The sequence below is a fragment of the Heloderma suspectum genome, chromosome 17, assembly GCF_057233095.1.
Source record: "Heloderma suspectum isolate Gila_16-S chromosome 17, 16-S_ref, whole genome shotgun sequence".
NCBI classification, from domain to species: domain Eukaryota; kingdom Metazoa; phylum Chordata; class Lepidosauria; order Squamata; family Helodermatidae; genus Heloderma; species Heloderma suspectum.
In genome coordinates this window covers 11,440,279-11,459,787 of record NC_139474.1, presented here as the reverse complement: position 1 = coordinate 11,459,787, position 19,509 = coordinate 11,440,279, and the positions used below count along the sequence as shown (strand labels likewise).

The 19,509-nt window shown below is 50.3% G+C and overlaps 1 protein-coding gene across 2 annotated transcripts; it reads left to right on the top strand.

Moving 5' to 3' along the window:
• The first annotated feature begins 83 nt into the window (after window positions 1-83).
• On the top strand, window positions 84-19,097 carry LOC146334489 (farnesyl pyrophosphate synthase-like). Of its 2 annotated transcripts, XM_084824295.1 has the most exons (11): window positions 84-195; window positions 1,786-1,869; window positions 2,327-2,475; window positions 6,199-6,339; window positions 7,183-7,263; window positions 8,223-8,345; window positions 9,507-9,595; window positions 14,648-14,714; window positions 16,188-16,265; window positions 17,216-17,344; window positions 18,444-19,097. In XM_084824295.1, exons 2-11 carry the CDS (start codon window positions 1,821-1,823, stop codon window positions 18,642-18,644), a joined length of 1,107 nt encoding a protein of 368 aa, XP_084680421.1. In that variant the 5' UTR covers window positions 84-195; window positions 1,786-1,820; the 3' UTR covers window positions 18,645-19,097. The 2 variants fall into 2 exon arrangements, with proteins under 2 accessions (XP_084680421.1, XP_084680422.1); XM_084824296.1 differs by lacking the exon at window positions 1,786-1,869 and having other exon boundaries at window positions 86-195.
• The last annotated feature ends 412 nt before the right edge of the window (window positions 19,098-19,509 follow it).

Sequence of the window (19,509 nt, the reverse complement as noted above, 5' to 3'; positions counted from 1 at the left end):
TACCTAATCCGCAGCTCTTATGTAGTTCAACCTGCTCCTTCCCCTCCTCCTGATTGGCTCCGGGTTCCATGGCCTGTCCTCATATATTGGAGAAGGCTGATCTACTCAATGGGAGGGTGCAGTGAGTATCTCTATACCCACGCAGGCTGCACTAGCTACTTAGTGCTGGAGACAACCTTGGACAGGCAGGAACAGGTAAGAACTGGAGGGGAGGGCTGTGTTCGCCTGTTGTGAATGCCACTTCCCTTTGCATCTCATGAAATGCACTGCCAGTGTTATCCGTGCAAGTCCCCTGTGAGCATTATACGGGAAAGGATGACAGATTCTCCCCATCGAGGCGGAGGGATGGGGGAACAGAAGCAAGGGAGCTCACTGGCCAGGTCGAGAGGTTTGCGGGGGAGCCAGGCCAAGATTATGCATGGTCCGGAGAAAGTGGAGGGGGAGACATATTTCTCCCTCTCCATATAAGGCTTCTTACTATGGGTCATCCCATGAGGCTGACTGGTGGGAGATTCAGGATGGAGAAAAGGAAGGGCTGCTTCACCCAGCGCACAGTGAAGCCATGGAATTCACTCCATTTCCCTATGTAGTGTCGACCACCAATATGGATGGCTTTAAGGAGGGATTGGACAAATTCATGGGAATATAAGAAGAGCCCTGCTGGATCAGGCCAAGGGTCCCTCTAGTCCAGCATTCTCTTCACACAGCAGCCAACCAGCTGCCCAGGGGAGACCCACAAGCAGGACAGGAGTGCAACAGCACCCTCCTGTCCATGTTCCCCGGTGATTTCTGTACATAGGTTTACTGCCTCTGGTACTGGAGGTGGCGTATAGCCATCTGGTAGCCTTCTCCTCCAGGAGTGTGTCTAACCTGTTAAAGCCATCCAGATTGATGGTTATCGCTACGTCTTGTGGTAGCGAATGCCGTCGTTTAACTCTGTGCTGTGTGAAGACGCCCTTCCTTTGATCTCTCCTGAATCTCCCACCAATCAGCTTCATGGGAGGACCCCGGATTCTAGTAAAATGAGAGAGGGAGAAAAATGTCTCCCTATCCACACCATGCCTAATTTTACACATCATGTCCACCGCCCCTGACTCACCTTTTCTCCAAGCTAAACAATCCCAGCTGTTGTAACCTTCAGTCACAGGGAAGTTGCTCCAACCTCTTGATCATTTTAGTTGCCCTTTTTGTCTGCACTTTCTCCAGCTCTATGCTATCCTTTTTTAGGTGTGGTAACCAGAACTGTACACAGTATTTTAAGTATGGCAGCACCAGAGGTTTGTATAAGGGCAGTATGATATTGGCAGTTTTATTCTCAACTCCTTTCCTAAATATGGCTAATACGGAGTTTGCCTTTTTCACAGCAGCCGCACACTGGGTTGGCGTTTCCACAGAGCTGTCCACCACAATCCCATGATCTCGGTCTTGGTCAGTCAACACTAGCTTAGATCCCATCAGCTTATACTTGGTTCAAATTTTTGCCCCAACGTGCATCGATTCGCTTTACGTTTGCTGACATTGAACCTCATTTGGCATTTTGATGCCCGTTCCCCCAGTTTGGAGAGATCCTTTTGGAGCTCCTCACAAGCCCTTTTTGGTTCAGCCACCCTAAAGAATTTGGCAAACTTGGCCACTTCACTGCTCACGCTTAATTCGAGATCATTTATGAACAAATGGAAAAGCATTGGTCCCATTACAGATCCCTGTGGGACCCCCCTATTTACAACCCTCCGTTGGGAGAATTCACCATTTGTCCCTGCTCTCTCCTTTCTGCTCCTTAACCAGTTACTGATCCGTAGGAGGACCTGTCCTCTTCTTCCATGACTGCTAAGTTTGCTCAGGAGTCCCCCACCCTCCCCGCAGAAGGAGGTAGGATCTTCGCACCAAACCCAGCCGTTATCGCTTTCCCAGTTGTATGTCATGTTATTAGTACTGTACGCCGCCTAGAGTGCCTGGGTAGCCGGCCAGATGGGCAGCTAATCAATCTAATAATAAATAAATTAACAAAGACTGAACCTGGCCTTGAGCGGCAGGCCTGAAGAGATAACACACTCCCAGGCGGTTGCATCAGTCAATGTGATGAGGGCACCACATTGGGGAAGTCTGCTCTAGGGCCTCCAACCTTCTGGCAATTGGTGCCCTCCTGATGTGTTGGGACTACAACTCTCTTTGACCTGATTGGCCGTGCTGCCTGAGGAGGATGGGAGTTGCGGTCCAGCACATCTGGAGGACCGCAGGTTGGGAAAGGCTGTGTGGTACTTCAATGTGGGTGGCACACTGCCTTGTGTGTAATTCCATTGCCCAAGATTTTTCTCTTATGTTCCAGGGAGAAGGATGAGCGAGAATGGGAAGCAGGCGGCGGCCGCCACGGACAGGGAGCGGTTCCTGGGGTTCTTCTCGCAGATTGTCAAGGACCTGACAGAGGATGAGCTCCATCAGGGGGAAGTGGCCGATGCCGTCGCCAGGCTGAAGGAGGTGAGAGCTGGAGCTTAACGGGAAGGCTTCCTCCATGGGCGACTTTAAGCCGTGATGAAGCGTGTTGGGGTTGTTGTATCTGAGGCAGATTCTTTTGCCTAAAGCGAGGGTGGGTTACCCTTTGGGCCCCGAGGGCTGCAGGCAGTGCCGGGTGGTGGGGCAGGGCGGGGCCTCATACGCACACCCGCATGTCCCCCCAGCCATCACATCTCAGCACAAAGAGGCGGGGAGGTTTAAGCCTCCGCTCTCTGCGGGCTGAGATCAGGGTATGGGATCGCTGAGCAATCAGGCCGGGGGTATTTCCCCCACCTCCTACTGGGGGAGTGACGACCTCTGCATTGTGATCATTGGGACTGGAGCAAGCTTAAAGCCTGCCACCCAGCAGTCCCAAGCCAGATAGCAGTGTGGAAATGGTCATCTCTTCCCTGTTCCCAGCTCGTGGCCAATCAGCTGGGCCGGGGGGGGGGAGTAGGCGGGGCATCCTGGGACTCTGGTGGGCTGTACAGAGCCTGTAGGGCACCTGAGCTTTTAAAAATCCATTGGCACTAATGGAAGCTTTAAAAAAAACTACTTTAAGGCTGCTTAAATCAGAATCGTTTTTAAAACCCTGACTACTGCAACGGGACGCAGTGGGAATATGAAGCGTGATTGCCCAGGCCTGATGGGGAGGCCCTGAGGGCCACCAGAGGCCACCCTAAAGCTTGCATTTTGTTAAAAGTCCAAGCCATATTTCTGTTTATTTCTTATAATCTCTTCTCTCACACCTTATTATCTCAATTAGAGGCACCTAAAGAGGCATACAGCCGCAGCTCAATTAAAACAGCCGTTAAAAAGAAAAATTAATAGCAGTTTACAATACAAACAGGAGAGAGAGCAGATAATAATAATAATAAGTGGCCAACATCCCCTTCTTAGGCAAGGTGCTTGAGCGGGTGGTTGCAGGACAGCTCCAGGCACTCTTGAATGCTACTTGATAATCTGTTTATCTAGATCCATTTCAATCGGGTTTCAGGCCTGGTTTTGGAATGGAAACTGCCATGGTTTCTCTGTAGGATGACCTCTGCCGGGAGAGGGACAGGAGGAGTGCGACCCTGTTGATTCTCCTGGACCTCTTAGTGGCTTTCAATACCATCGACCATGGTATCCTTCTGGATAGGTTGTCTGGGTTGGGAGTTGGAGGCACTGCCCTGCAGTGGGTCCGCTCCTACTTGGATGGCCAAGTCCAGAAGGTGGTGCTGGGGGATTATTGCTCTGTGCCATAGCAATTATGCCATGGGTTTCCACAGGGCTCTGTTTTATCTCCCATGCTGTTTAACATCTACATGAAACCGCTGGGGGAGGTTATCCGGAGGTGTGGGCTGAGGTGCCATCAATATGCAGATGACACCCAGCTCTACCTCTCTTATCAAACCCAGGTGAGGCAGTGGCTGTTCTGAATCAGGGCCTGGGCACAGTAATGGACTAGATGAGGGCCAATAAACTGAAACTCGATCCAGACAAGACGGAGGTACTGTTAGTGGGTGGTTCGTCTGCCCGACTAGGTGATATTCATCCTGTTCTGGAGGGGGTTGCACACCCCCTAAAGGACCACGTTTGTAGTTTGGGGGTGCTCTTGGATCCAGAACTGTCACTTGAGGCACAGGTGAACTCAGTGGCACAGAGCACTTTTTAGCAGCTAGGCTGCTATACCAACTACGCCCTTATCTGGACAGAGATAGCCTAGCTAGTTTTCTAGCTCTGATAACTTCTTGTCTGGATTAATGCAATGCGTTATACTAGGGGCTGCCTTTGAAAACGGTCGGAAACTTCAGCTGGTCCAAAATAGGGTAGCAAGATTGTTATCAAGGACTGGCCAGAGAACTCATATGACGCCAGTACTTTTCCAACTGCACTGGCTGCCAGTCCATTTCCGGGCCCAATTCAAAGTGCTGGTATTAACATTCAAAGCCCTTAAAGGCTTGGGGCCAGGTTATCTGAGGGATCGCCTCCTCCCATATGTGCCTGCCTGGACCTTAAGATCATCGTTAGCGGCCCTTCTCTGTGAGCCCCTCTGTGAGCTGTTAGGTTTTATTCTGGTTTTATTCTGGTTGTATTGTTTACGGTGGTTTTAATGTTTTATATATTTTGTATGGTTTTATTGTGTGCTCTTTGGTTTTTGTGAACCACGCAGAGAGCTTCAGCTATTGGACGGTATAGAAATGAAATGAATGAATGAATGAATAAATAAATAAATAAAATAGAACAAACAACCATGAGGGAGAGAGACAAACAGATCTCCTGGGACGGGATGTTCCAGGCCTGGGAACAGGATGTTCCAGCTGGCAAGACTCTTATTGCAGAGTCTTGCCAACTGGAAGTCAGCTGATGGGATCAAGTTGCAGCTGAAAAGATTTAGGGCCAATCTACATTGCGTCCGCCATCGCAATGAATTCGGTGTCCCGTCGCGTTAAACGCTCTCGCATTAAAACGTAGGGATGGACGAAAGGGACTTACCTGGTCCCGCAGCTTGCTTCGCGGTGGGGGGGAGGCGCTTCGGTTCTCCCCCCGAAGTTCAGGCGAGGGGGAGGAGGCGCCCTGCCTCGCCCGGCCGAAATTCAGGCCGGGGGGGAGGCGCCCCATCCCTCGCCGCCGAAATTCAGGCCGGGGAGGAGCGCCCTGTCTTCCCGGCCCTGAAAAAAAAAAAGTAAAGTAAAAAAAAAAAACCACACACCCGTGATAGGCTACGTAATGATTTACGTAGCCTATCACTGCTAGATTTCCAAAGTCAGCCGTGATAGGCTATGTAAATCGTCATGTAGCCTATCACGGGTGACTTTGAAAAAAAAAAAAAGCGCGTACGCAAATGGCAACGCCCATGGTTTGGCACGTGCGTTCCTTAGTTTGGCACGTGCGTTCCTTAGTTTGGCACGTCTAGTCTACGTAAACATTTACGTAGACTACGGCGAAAATAAGGGAACGCTATGAAGGTAATGGGGACAGGGTCACTAGTCCCTAAGGCTGTGAGCATTTTGGGTCATGCAGCAAAAACAAGCAGTACCCTGTACGGCTGCTAGGTTTTATTCTGGTTGTATTGTTTACGGTGGTTTTAATGTTTTATATATTTTGTATGGTTTTATTGTGTGCTCTTTGGTTTTAATTTTTGTGAACCACCCAGAGAGCTTCAGCTATTGGGCGGTATAGAAATGAAATCAAATAAATGAACAAACAACCAAATAAATAAATAAAATAGAACAAACGACCATGAGGGAGAGAGACAAACAGATCTCCTGGGACTCTCATAAACCTATAATACGGGTATAGAACCTCTTTCAGGGCAAAGGCCAAATTCAAATTCGGAGAGGCTCTTGGGTGGGCTGCCAAAAATATAAGGATATTTTAGTTGGGGCCAGACTGCCATGAATACCAGCACAGTTTACCTTACAGCTCTCCCTACCAGCAACTAAGCCTTAGGAGAGGCATTTCAAGTTTTTAGAAGGGTGGGGGGAGCTGCACAAAAGCCAGGAAACCAGCAAATGGTCAAGACGAAGGGAGCAGGGCCATGGTTATCTAGGGAACACAGATGGGCCAGATTTGCCCCACAAGCCTGAGGTTCAACACCCCTGCCATAATCCGCAACAAATGAGGGCTCGTTTTATGTGGAGCCTGAAATGCTGTCGCCAACCGTTTTCCTGCCTTGGGGTCTTTAGTGTTGCCGCAAATGTCCCTTTCCCCTTTCCCGTGCAGGTCTTAGAATACAATGTCTTCAGACAGAAGGATCGTTGGGGGCTGACTGTGGTGTCTGCCTTCCGGGAGCTGGCAGGGCCAGACCAGCAGGATCAGAAGAGCATGCGTTGTGTGCATGCTGTTGGCTGGTGCATTGAACTGGTGAGTGTTTCTGTGCTGCTTTCCTGTCATGTGGGCAATGAGGAAGTCGTCATGCATGGGCACCATGAAACCATGGGCTGGGCTGTATATAATCCTGAGCACGTTTGTGTTAGGGGCAGGGATATGTCCAAATTCTACAGCAAGCTAACAGCTATGCAAAACTTTTTAACGACACCTCCAATTAAAACATTCCTTTTTGCAAAAAAGACTCAAATGCCATCAGCGGCAGCCATACCACAAAGCTGGACAGTGGGAGATGAGAGTGGGAAACAGGGCCATTCCAGCAGCCATGCAGAAAGACTACTTAATTGTTTTCCTCCTCCTTTCCCATCCCTTTTTCTTTTTAGACTGTAAGCCTGTGGGCAGGGACAATTGTTTTACTAATCTGGGAGACTTTATGGCTCAGGAGTGGGATCAAAAACGTTTAGATAAAGAAATGTTATTGGCCCTAGATTACTAACCCTAACCTGCCTTCCCACACATTCCTACCCTGAGACATTTTTGTCCATGCAGGGAATCATGGCCCTCTGTGCAGGGAGCAAATGTTTTTAGAGGGGAGTGGGTTGCCAGCTGCTATCTCCGATCACCCCATCAATGGTTGGAGATAACAGTGGGGATCCCCCAGTGTCAGAGAGGACTCCTCTCCCTGCTATCCTCTAGGTTGTGGGCTTGGCAAGGGGGTGGGGCCAGGGGGGAGGCTGCAGGCCAGATGGGGAAACTCTGCAGGCCAAATTAGCCCCATGAGCCAAAGGTTCCTCATCCCTGCTGTAAAGCAACATGTTTTTTAATGTTATGAAAATACTCACAAAGAAAAAATGGTGACAGTGTCTAACTTGATTGCAGTTTCTGGCCTTTATCTTCATAGCAGATGACATCGTGGACTACTCCATGACACGTGAGGGACGCCCATGTTGGTACAGAAAGGTAATGGGGACAGGGTCACTAGTCCCTAAGGCTGAGATGGGCACCTTTTTTTTCTTCCGGAGCCATCTGATAAAGATCTTATCTAACAGAACAAGGGAGGTTTTGGGTCATGCAGCAAAACAAGCGTCTCGGGGCAAAGAATCCTACAGTTTAGGTGGGGCCACAGAGAAGGCCCTTCCTCTCTTTACCATTAGCTGGGCCTCCGCCATGGTCAGGATACAGAGAAGGGCTACTCTGCTGTATCTTATAGTGAGTGCTGACAGGTATGGCGGGAGGCTGCAGTCCAGTGTTAGAGCACCTGCCCAGATACGATCCTCGGCCTGTCCAGGTAGGGCTGGAAAACCGTCTGCCTGAGGGCCTGGAGAGCCGCTGCCAGTCCGTGTCAACGTTGCTGGGCTAGACGGAACGATGCAGCTGACTCAGAATAATGCGGCTCCTCTGTTTCTACGTGGCGGGCGGTCTGCAACGTTTGAGATGCATCCATTTCCCATTCCGAGACGTGACATCTAGAGCCCCGCAGGAGGACACTGAGCCCTGAAGGGTGACTGTGGAGAGCCTGGGTCGGGGGGGGGGGGGGCCACTGGGGCAAAACTACCCCAGTCTCTAAACGTGCGAGATCACCCTCACCACGGGGTAATCCCTCCCTTCCCCTCTGCTGCTAGCATTAGACTACACCTTTATTTGACATGCGCCTTTTCCTGGACTGGCCATCAGGCGTGAGACGAGGCAGATCAGAGGTGCCAGAAAGTAAACAGAAATATATGTTCAGTTGTTCCCCAGTCAGACGGTGCCGATTTCAGTCCTGCCTTCCCGTGTAAATAGAGAGCACGCTGGGGGCTGGGTGTGGTGAACACACGTTCTTAGTGAGGAGCCCGAGGTGCTAAAAACAGGTTTCGGCTGATCTTTGGCTTAAATAAGCCCTGCTGCTGCTCCTTCTTCTGCCCCTTTCTGGCCCCTAGGAAGGAATTGGCTTGGGCGCTGTGAATGACGCTTCCTTGCTTGAGGCCAGCATCTACCGGCTGCTGAGGCGACACTGCCGGGGCCAGCCGTACTACGTAAATCTGCTGGAGCTGTTCCTCCAGGTGGGTTTAGGCCCTGTGGACTGTCCTTGCCTGAGGGCGGGAGAGGCTGCGGCCTGGTCTCCCGTGGTGGGAGGCCCTTCCGTTGTCACGGAAACCGTTTCCCGTCTTAGATGGGGGGCTAAAGGCCGCCATTTTACGGGGGAAGCTACTGGTCGCCTCCAGGGGATGTCCACCCCTGCAATGGAGAGCTGCACCCCTTTGACGGCACCCCCTTCATGCACAGAGGGCCCCTCAGGCCCATGTGGGAGGCCTTGTGTCATGAGAGGCCCAAGCCTCGGTGGTTGTCACTGTAGCTCATTCCGTTGGCATGCATTTCTTTAATTTTACTGTTTGCTGATCTGTATCCTATCCTTTTTCTAAAAATCCCACGCTTCCCCTGAGGAGCTGAGGTGGTGCCATACGTGTCTCTCTTCTCTCTTTCCTTCACCCTCCATTTTATCCCCCCTACTGCCCTGTGAGGTTGGTGAGACTGACTGGCCCAGCATCGTAAGAACATAAGAAGAGCCCTGCTGGGTCCGAACAAAGATCCATCCAGTCCAGCTTTCTGTTCACGCCGTGGCTGAGCAGTGAGCTTCCACGGCTGAGCAGGGATTTGAACCCAGCTCTTAATCTGATACCTTGGCCACTGGTTGGCAGGGAAAATGCCCAGGAGAATGACTTGGGAGGGCCCTGACACTTGTTTGCTCTGGGGCCCTGCAGCCCCTCTCAGAAACCCCCATACTCCCCACCTGTTGCTCACCTTAAATAATATTAAGTCTGTTCCAAAACACAGTCTTTTCCCCATTCACGGAAACCATGTCTTTGTACTGTCAAAGTTTAGCCCCGAAGCCTTGAGGACTAGAACCTTTCCCTGCCCCCCTCCCCGGTATTGAATGTTGTTGTTCAGTCGTGTCCGACTCTTCGTGACCCCATGGACCATAACACGCCAGGCCTTCCTGTCCTGCGCTCTCTCCCGGAGCGTGCTCAACAAGTTCATATGGGAACTGTATATCTCATTTTCTACATTTGTCAGTGCTTGGGGAGTCATGTCCCTCGGGCTGGAAATAAACCCAGTCCCTTCTCTCTCTCTTTTTGGTGTGCTTCTTATCTCTTTCTCTCTTTCTTTTTAAATTCCTGTGACAGTGTCCTCCGTTCACAATCTCTTTTCCTGTTACTCCCCAGGTATCATACCAGACTGCACTGGGGCAAGCCCTGGACCTTATCACTGCGCCCCCTTCTCAGGTGGATCTGAACCGCTTCACAGAAGAGAGGTGAGAAGTGATTGGAGATGTTCAGGGCAACAACTCCCATCATCCCTGACCTTTGGCTATACTGGCTGTTGGGGGGTGACTGGTGGGGGTTGTGGTCCCAAACATCTGGAGGACGCCGGGTTGCCTATCCCTGGATTAGAGCGAACGCAAACACTGTGGAGTGGCAAAGAAAGGCACTGCTAGGCTGGATTGGGATTTTAAAGAGTGGGATTTTGAAAATTGTTGTATGTGCAAAAAGAACACAAACATTTTGTAATGAAGAAAAAGAAACCAATATGTAAAAGTCTTGAGCTGTGTACCCATTTCTTGGAAAAATGGCTGGGCTGGCTGGAACCCTGAGCACAAGAGTTCCACCCTGCAACATTTTGTCGTAGCTCCCTTGTGAACTAGCTATATGCCAGTCTCTTTCCCTCTCTCCCTTTCCACCTGTCTGCCTCACACCCATTTCTTGGTTATGCTAGAGTGTGATGGAAGGCTGGGAAAGAAACTGGTTAAATATAGTATAAATCTGAATTTTATATATGTAGGTATGTGTACATATGTGTGTTCATGTGTGTGTGTATACATATAGGTAGGGATGGACGAAAGTCACTTACCTGATCCCGAAGCTTGCTTCGCGGTGGGGGGGAGGCGCCCCATCCCTCCCCGCCGAAATTCTGGCCGGGGGGGAGCGCCCCGTCTCTCCGGCCGCGAAACCTCTTCTCCTGCCGGGACGCAAATGGCGGCGGCTGTAGCCGCCACCGTTTGCGTCCCTGGCCTGCAGTCAGCCGTGATAGGCTACGTAAATGTTTACGTAGCCTATCACGTTTGTTGTTGTTGTTTTACTTGGAAATGGCGGCGGCGGCAGTCGGTTGGAAGACCGGCCGCCGCCGCCGCACCACCGCCGAACCGCCGCTGGGAGCCGCCGCCGCCAGGGACATTAGCTCAAGATAAGTCCCATCCCGGGGGTGGGGGGGGCAGACCGTTTCTCCACCAATTTCTGGGGGCCGAATGTGTTGGCATTCGGCCTCCCGGAGATTCGTGGAGAAATTCTCTGACATCCCTACATATAGGGTGGCCCAAAAGTAGGTATACAGTTGTTTAGAATGTTGATGGGAGAGGGAGAGAATTTTCAGTCTTCCAGGACTGCTTTAGAATCCGCTTTCTTTGTTTTTGACTCGAGTTTGCTTATCAGTAAAAAAAAACAAAAAACTAAACAACTAAACAACTGTATACATACTTAAGGGCCTCACTCCCCTCACTCTCTACACTTAACTGATTTAACTGTCATTCCCTGTCACTCACTTTTCCCAATTGTCATTCTGACTCCACCCACACATCTACTACTCACATATTCTCTCCCTCTCCCATCAACATTCTAAACAACTGCATACCTACTTTGAGGCCGCTCTGTGTGTGTGTGTGTGTGTGTGTGTGTGTATATATATATATATATGTTGTTGTTGTTGTTCAGTCATTCAGTCGTGTCCGACTCTTCGTGACCCCATGGACCATAGCACGCCAGGCCTTCCTGTCCTGCGCACTCTCCCGGAGTGTGCTCAGGTTCATATTCATTGCATCGGTGATGCTATCTAGCCATCTCATCCTCTGCCGTCCCCTTCTCCTTTTGCCTTCAGTCTTTCCCAGCATCAGGGTCTTTTCCAGGGAGTTTTCTCTTCGCATTAGGTGGCCAAAATATTTGAGCTTCAGCTTCAGGATCTGTCCTTCCAATGAGCAGTCAGGGTTGATTTCCTTTAGGATGGCCTGATTTGACCTCCTTGCAGTCCAGGGGACTCGTAAGAGTCTTCTCCAGCACCACAGTTCAAAAGCATCAATTCTTCGGCGCTCAGCCTTCCTTATAGTCCAGCTCTCACAGCCATACGTTACTACTGGGAAAACCATAGCTTTGATTAGACGGACCTTTGTCGGCAAGGTGATGTCTCTGCTTCTTACTATGCTGTCTAGGTTGGCCATAGCTTTCCTCCCAAGGAGCAAGCGTCTTTTAATTTCATGGCTACAGTCACCGTCTGCGGTGATCTTGGAGCCCAAGAAAGTAAAATCTGTCACTGCTTTCATTTCTTCCCCTTCTATATGCCAGGAAGTGATCAGGCCAGATGCCATGATCTTAGTTTTTTTAATGTTGAGTTTCAAACCAGCTTTTGCACTCTCCTCTTTCACCCTCAACAAGAGGCTCTTTAGATCCTCTTCGCTTTCTGCCATTAGGGTGGTATCGTCTGCGTATCTGAGGTTGCTGATAATTCTCCCAGCAATCTTAATTCCAACCTGTGATTCATCCAACCCGGCGTTTCTCATGATGTACTCTGCATATAAGTTAAATAAGCAGGGCGACAATATGCAGCCTTGTCGTACTCCTTTCCCAATTTTGAACCACTCAGTTGTTCCATGTCCGGTTCTTACTGTTGCTTCTTGACCCTCGTACAGGTTTCTCAGGAGACAGGTAAGGTGGTCTGGTACTCCCATCACTTTAAGAATTTGCCACAGTTTGTTGTGATCCACACAATCAAAGGCTTTAGCGTAGTCTACATACATATATATATATATATATATATATATATATATATAGGCCGCGGTGGCTTAGTGGTTAAGACGCTGAACTGCAGACCGGAAGGTCGGCAGGACAGCAGTTCGAGACCCAAGTGCTGCGTGACGGAGTGAGCTCTCGGCTTCAGTCCCAGCTCCTGCCAACCTAGCAGTTCGAAAGCAAGAAATTGCAAGTAGATAAATAGGTACCTCCTCGGCGGGAAAGGTAACAGTGTTCCGTGCACCTCGGTGTTCAGTCATGCTGGCCACATGACCACGGAAGCGTCTTCGGACAGCGCTGGCTCTTCGGCTTAGAAATGGAGATGAGCACCACACCCTAGAGTCGGACACAACTGGTTGGGGACACCTTTACCTTTACCATATCTATCTATCTATCTATCTATCTATCTATCTATCTATCTATCTATCTATCTATCTATCTGAATGAACATTTCAGCCTCTGCCCTCGTCAGTAGATAGCAGGAGTGGCAGTCTGGAATGCCTGGAGAGGAACATTCCTTAGGAGAACCCAACTGGGGCATGACTGGTGTGACCCTTACGAATTGCCCCCCAGTCAAGGCCGCTTGGTCGGAGAGCTCTGACTCTGCAGATGGAGGCGTCTTCCCTTTTGTCAAGCAGGCCAGTGTCCTTGGTTTGTTCTGTTGGGAGCAATCGTGAATCAGGGAGACTGCGTTCGCCTGACCACCTGGGTGAGTCGCCGCGCCCTGCGGGTTCTTCACAGAGCAACCCAGCGCCAGGTTTGTGCACCCAACAAACCACTGGGTGCACTGCCGACAGTGCGTTGGCTGCCCGCGCCTTTCCCCTCCGTCCTCGCGCCGGCCCTGCCCAGTATCCCAGGCCTTTTGGTGGCAGACCCGTCTTGTCTGCCACCAAGCCCGTCTCCGCTCTGACCACAAGCCTGATTCTGGTCGGAGGCTCTTTTTTTCTTCTTTTTTTGCGCAAGAATGGGGACAGGATTTTTTTGCATTTTACCAGCCCCATTTCTTGTGTGCAAATGGCCCCCCCTTTTTTATTTATGATGAACAGAGCCTTTTTCAAGCAGATCCAGTCCGCCCGCCCGCCCATTTCCACTAGCCGTACTGTAGTTTGACACTCCTTTGGCAGCTGTCAAACTCCGCCGCAGTGAACAGAGAACCAGGGGAAAGGGGGTGGAAGGCACTTGTATATGAAAATGGGGTCCTGCCGGCTCAGGGTGGGGTGGACCCAAAGGCGGCACCCCCAGGGCTGGGACAAGACTTTACAATGGGGGGGACTGGGCTAAGTGGGTGATCTTGACCACGTTCCCCACCTGCCAAAGTGCTGAAGGCCGCCCAGTTAGCCAAGTGGCCCCAGGGATTTAAAGTCCCATGCCGATGCGTGGGGATCCCCTCCTTCTAGTACATCCCTCCCTGGGTCTGCAGCACCCCGTTTTCATAGAAAAGTGCACGCCACCCCATTTTTCTACCCCAAAGGGATTAACTGCTTCTGCTTTGACAGCTGTCAAAATAAAAGCGGTTACGGCCATCTGTAGATAAAAATCGGGTGGCGTCTTGGGCACCCTTAAAAACAGATGCGGAGGACTCGGGCAAGTGGGGATTCCCAGCAGGCACCCCAAGGTTCAGGGCAATGCACTGAACTCTGGGGACACGTTTGCTAGGGGGGTGATCTACACCTTGTTTCCCCACCTGTCAACTGTGCAAGGCTGTCAAAACAGGCTTGCTGTAGTATAACCTTGACTGTTACCTTGCAAGGGAAGTCCCACAACTGCGCAACTGCGAATAGCTTTATTTATAAACAAACAAACAAACAAATGGGTTATTTGTGCACATAAAATGGGGCTAGGAAAACGCGGAAAAAATTCCCAGGCCCAATTTTGCACAAAAAAGGAAAAAGATTTTTTTTTAACGGCTCTGACCACAATTAGGATCGTGGAGGGAGCAGGGACAGGGGGCTTGGCAGAAGCTAGGGGGCCACTGTCAGCCCCTCCCAAGTGCCGCTTGGGCACTTGGGAGGGGCTGCTGCTGTCAAGGGGAAAGAGGCACGGGCAGCGGCTTGCCCTGGATTGCAAAGAGGGATTGCCGCCCTGCTTGGGAAGAGCAGCAAAAATTTCTGCCGTTCTCGGCGAGCGGCTCACTGCCCAATGCACTTTACCCACAACGGGTTGGCATGTCTGGGCTCGGATGACACCCCAGCCCATACTGAGTAAAACAACCCCTAGCACAAACCATGGCTTATCAGGGTGGGTTGTTTTTGAAAAGCAACCAGTCGTGGGTTAGAGTGTTGTGTGAATGCAGTCACTACGTGCAGGTGAGCTGAAATGTTTTGTGACGGGCTACTCTAGATTTTTTGGTAGGAACGGCAGATTTGTGGTTACAGAATCTTGTTCTTAGTTCCGTTGTAGTTTCTCCTACATATTGCAGAGGACATCCATATATATATATAGATATATATAGATATATATATAGATATATATAGATATCCTAGAACATTTTCAGATCCAAGACCTGGAACCATGGCTGTCTTCTTTGGCAGGTACAAGGCGATAGTCAAATACAAGGCATGCGCCTTCCAGCTCCTGCTGCCGGCTGCTATGTACATGGTGAGTGAGGGGCCTCTGCGTTAGCCGAGCTGTTGCGGAGGGTGCAGATGGGCATCGATGGGGCTATGCAGTGGTGTGTGTTAGAGTTTGGGACCTTGCTTCGAATCTTTGCTGAATCAATGGGTGATTGTGAGCAGGTCATTCTTTGGTTACATGTTCTTCACTAGGAATGTATGTCTCTTTTTCTTTTATTTTTTATTTAATTAAGATGCACACATCTCCACGAAGGGGCTTCCAGAAACAGTAGCTGTGATATCATCAGTGGTTAGAGTGTTGGGCTGGGACTGGGACGACCAGGGGTCTAGTCCCCATTCAGCTATGAAGTTCACTGGGTGACTTCGGGGCAGCCACTGACGCTCAGCCTGACCTACTTGAGAAGGTTGTTGTGAGGAGAAAATGGAGAGGGGGAGGATCATATACGCCTCCTTGGTTTCCCTGCAAGAGGCGGGATATAAATGGAATAATGATGATGATCTTGATGATAATAATAATAATAATATTATAGAAATAAATAGAAATGCAACAAAGCAAAGCAACAGTTGAACAAGTTAAATCTTAGTTTAATAGATCCCAAACGCTATCTGAAATTGAACTGTCTTCACCCAAATCCTAACCACTAATAAGGCAGGGTTGTGGTGCCAGCAGGGCAGGATCTGGGGGCAGATGTCCACGGCCCCACACTCAGCAGGCTGAGCAGGAAGGATGCCAAATGCGGCAGGGCTGGCTTGCGGTATTTTGAAGTAAGAGAAGTAATGCACGTTACCATCTAACGAAAGCACATGTCCCTGGAAGACAGGGGTGCAGAACCCCTTCCAGTCTGAGGGCCACATTCCATTTTGGGAAAGCTCTCGGGGACCACATTCCACCATAGGCAGAGCCAAAGGCAGAAGGGGTGGGGACACAGCAAGAAAAATACCAGCCTAGGTTAGCTTAAAGCTCCTCCTGCCAGTGGCTACGCCTTAAGAGAGGCATTTCAGTCTGTGAGAGTGAGGGAAAAAAACTGCACAAAAGCTGTGAAACCACCCAAAGATGGTGACTGGGGGAAAGGGGCATGGCCTTCTGCCGACCATCCCCAGAGGCTGTATTTTGCCCCCGCACATGAAGTCCTGCACCCCTGCTATAAGGCAATGAAATCCCAAACCTAAAATTACCTAGCTGTGTCACTCAGGAAGGGGACATGCTATCCTTCCTGGGGAGAAAGTCTGGCAATCATGGTGCCAACACCGAGAAGGCCACATCGTGCATTGCCACCCTCCGCATGTTCAACAGGGGGAATAAGGAGTGGGGCCCTCATAGATGACCATAAATGTGCAGGTATATTTGTATGGGAGGAAACCAGGGATGGCTTTTCTTGCCCCTCTTCCCACCAGGGAATCCTGGGAATTGTAGTTTTGGCTCGGAGTAGTGAGAATTGTCCTGCTGTAGCAATGGTTCTGACCATAGCTGGTTCATACTTGTTTTTCTTTCTCCCAGGCTGGCATAGATGGTGACGAAGAGCATGCTCATGCTAGGACCATCGTAATGGACATGGCGGAGTTCTTCCAGATCCAGGTACATCTTCCTCCTGTTCTTCGTGCTCTCCCTTGGAGACCACTCATTGACCACTCATTGACCAAGGAGGCTGGTGCATATAATACTGGGTTTGGGCAGAGGCTGCGACGGTTCAGAGATTGGGGGGCTATGCTGGCCTCTCATCCCATCTGCATACTTTTTTTCAGATAGTTTCTCCATTCTTTTTAAGGTTAGCCCCATGAGGGCTAGAAGCTTTCTGGCTGTTTAAAATTACCCACTTCCCAACAGGATGCCCATGCTTTTAAGGGTGGATTACGCTCTTGGTGGGGTCCCCCACCTAGGCCACCCTTACCCATGTCAGCCTCCCTGCTGCTCCATATAAAGCTAGACGCCACTTAACCCTGAAGATCGCTGCTTCCAGTTTGACGGCTAGAAGCCGTGAGAGCGATTGTGAGGGAGGAGGGGAACTGCATGTCGGACACCCTGAAAACTGAGTGCAGGGGCCTACATACAGGTATCCTTGAGTGCAACCTTGTATGTCTGCTAAGTGCAACATAAAGGGCTCCAGTCAAGGCAAGCCAGTATTCTTTGTCAATGCGCTGTTGTGCAAGTGAGTAACAGCAATAAACCGATTTTTAAAAATAGAAATTGGGGGGACATTGGCGCACATTCCCTGGGCACAGGAAGTGCGAACATTTCCCCTCCTCTTTTTGTGACAAAACAGGGCTGGGACATCTTTTTAAAAACACGGTAGGACACGGTAGCCTAGCCACTGTTGTACGCTGGACATGGTCCTCAGCCGACCTCTTGGCCTGTTCCAGCAGCAGGTCTTCTCTGACACGGAGCACGGCCTGGTACGCAGAAACGGAGGCCCCAGTTTGCCTCTGGCCCCCGTCCTCTGTCCTGCCCCCGGAGTAGGCATGTGGGGCCAGCGGTGCAAGCGTCGTGTTTAACGCGCAGTGTAGCGTTAATATTCTCCCTGTCTGCAGGACGATTTCCTTGACTGCTTCGGTGACCCCGAGACGGAAACCGGGATGGACATCCAAGGAAACAAGTGCAGCTGGCTGGTGGTGCAATGCTTAAAGCGAGCCTCGGCAGAACAGAGGCTCCTCCTACAGGTAAAACGGGGGGGGGGGCGGCCAATTGGGTCCTCTTCTCCAGGGCCGGGGATGCTGGGACGTGCAGTCCAGTGCATCTGGAGGGCAGCAGGTTGGGGAAGGCTGGAGTCAGGATAACTGGGGTAGATGAACCGGTGGTTCGACCAAGCATAAGACTGCTCTGTACCAAGGGATGGTGAATTGGTGGCCCTCTACATGTTGCTGGGACTACAATTCCTATCATCCGTGACCATGGTGGGATGTTAACAGACTCCACAGCCTTTCTCCCCCCACCCCAGCTTTCATCTTTCTCTCCCAGCCCCCTGCTGCATGCAGGAGTGGCCCCATCACGCTCTACTCCCCCCTCACTTACTTACTTGCTGCCTGTATTTATTGAGCAGTTCCTGGGAACGGGATCTTTTCCTTCTTGCTCTCTTAGACTGATCAGAGGAGGTGGGGTTTCACGGTTCAAATCTCAACTCTGCCTAACGACCTCATGTGAGCCACTAATTCTGAGGCATCAGACCTCCATCCACTATATGAGGTTTATAATACTGGCCTCCTCTAGAGGGCTGTTTGTAAGGATTACTGACTCAATGGCTGTTCAGCGTATTTCACAATCTAAAACGCTGCTCTGGTTTGCACGATGATGGTGTGGTTAACAAACCACGGTGGCTTCTTAACCCCCCATTTGTGCCAGTCAACTTTCCCTTCGCTGCCATGGCTTACCATGTTGTCCGAACCCATTTGAGGGGGCAGCAACCCTCGAGTAGTACATGGGCTGTTGCTGGGTTATTTGGGGGTTGCTGTCCTCCAACCAAACAAGCCTGCCTGGGTTCAGATCAAGCCTGCCTGGGTTCAGATGACATGGCAAGCCGCACCAGTGAAGGTAATTAGGAAAATCCAGCCAGGATGTGACCAGTGTGCTCGGAGGGGGAAATAAGCCACTGTGGCTTTTTAGCAACGCTGAAATTGTGTGAACCAGCCTGGTGTATATGTTATCGCTACACCTTCAGGAGAGAATTGTTGTTTGGCCAAACATTTGTGTGAAGTAGGGGAAAGGAATTGTGCACTTTATGTCCCTTCAGTCGTTCCTTTTTTTAAATTCTTACTGCTTTAGGAGAACTACGGACAAAAGGACACGGACAAAGTTGCGCGTGTGAAACAACTCTATGAGGAGTTGGGCCTGAGAGCTGTTTACCAGGACTACGAGGAGAGCAGCTACCAGCGTTTGTCTGAACTTATTACCCAGCATGCCGTCCACTTTCCTGCTCAGACCTTCCTTAACCTAGCCCAGAAGCTTTACAAGAGGCAAAAGTGACAGGCCTGGCCAGTAAGAAGAAAGCCAGCCTGTAGCTTACCTGCTGTTGTTTTTTACTTGCTTGGACTTTAGGCATCAGACAGTGGAATTACTGAGGTATTTTTACCTCATGGGCTAATGCAGAAAGGGGGTGGGGGGTGAGCGGTGGAGGAGGAAATACCCCAAACGTTCCTTCAAACGTGGCTCTTGCCCTCTGGTGTGAGGGCCAGGTATTTCTGGAATGGCTTTTCTCCAGAGCGTGTGCACACATTAATGTTTTAAAAACCAATTTTGGAAACCTGTTTTACTCTCATAACTTCTCAACCTGGATTGTGAGGAAAAAGAGAATGGATAGCTGAGCGGCCTTTGTAGAACTCCTATCATAGCACATTTGGATGGTTGTACTTTTGGCAGGAGACCAACATTCTACATGTCAATAAACATACATTACTAATATTAAATCAATTTTTCTATAACTTTCATATCAACGTAACTTACAAAAACAAATTCATTGCACGAGCAAAATCAACGGGTGTACTGAAGAGGTCGCTGCTTCCCTACCAACTTGCTCGGTTAGAATCACAGAAACATAAGACAGCAGGGTTGGAAGGGGCCTATAAGACCATCGAGTCCAGCCCCCTGTTCAATGAAGTCAAAGCATCCCTGACAAGTGGCTGTCCAGCCCCGTCTTGAATGCCTCCAGTGTGGGAGAGCCCACCACCTCCCTAGGTCATCGGTTCCATTGTTCTGTTGCGCTAACAGTCAGGAAGTTTTTCCTGATGTTCAGCTGGAATCTGGCTTCCTGTCACTTGAGCCCATTATTATTATTCCGTGTCCTGCTCTCTGGGATGATCGAGAAGAGATCCTGGCCTTCCTCTCTGTGACA

What these genes read in the sequence shown, in the direction of transcription:
- LOC146334489 (XM_084824295.1), top strand. Translation starts at nt 1,821, where the DNA reads ATGACTGCTAAGTTTGCTCAGGAGTCCCCCACCCTCCCCGCAGAAGGA. An exon ending in TTGGCTGGTGCATTGAACTG is followed by an intron (nt 6,340 to 7,182) that starts GTGAGTGTTTCT and finishes ACTTGATTGCAG; the next exon opens with TTTCTGGCCTTTATCTTCAT. An exon ending in TGCCGGCTGCTATGTACATG is followed by an intron (nt 14,715 to 16,187) that starts GTGAGTGAGGGG and finishes TCTTTCTCCCAG; the next exon opens with GCTGGCATAGATGGTGACGA.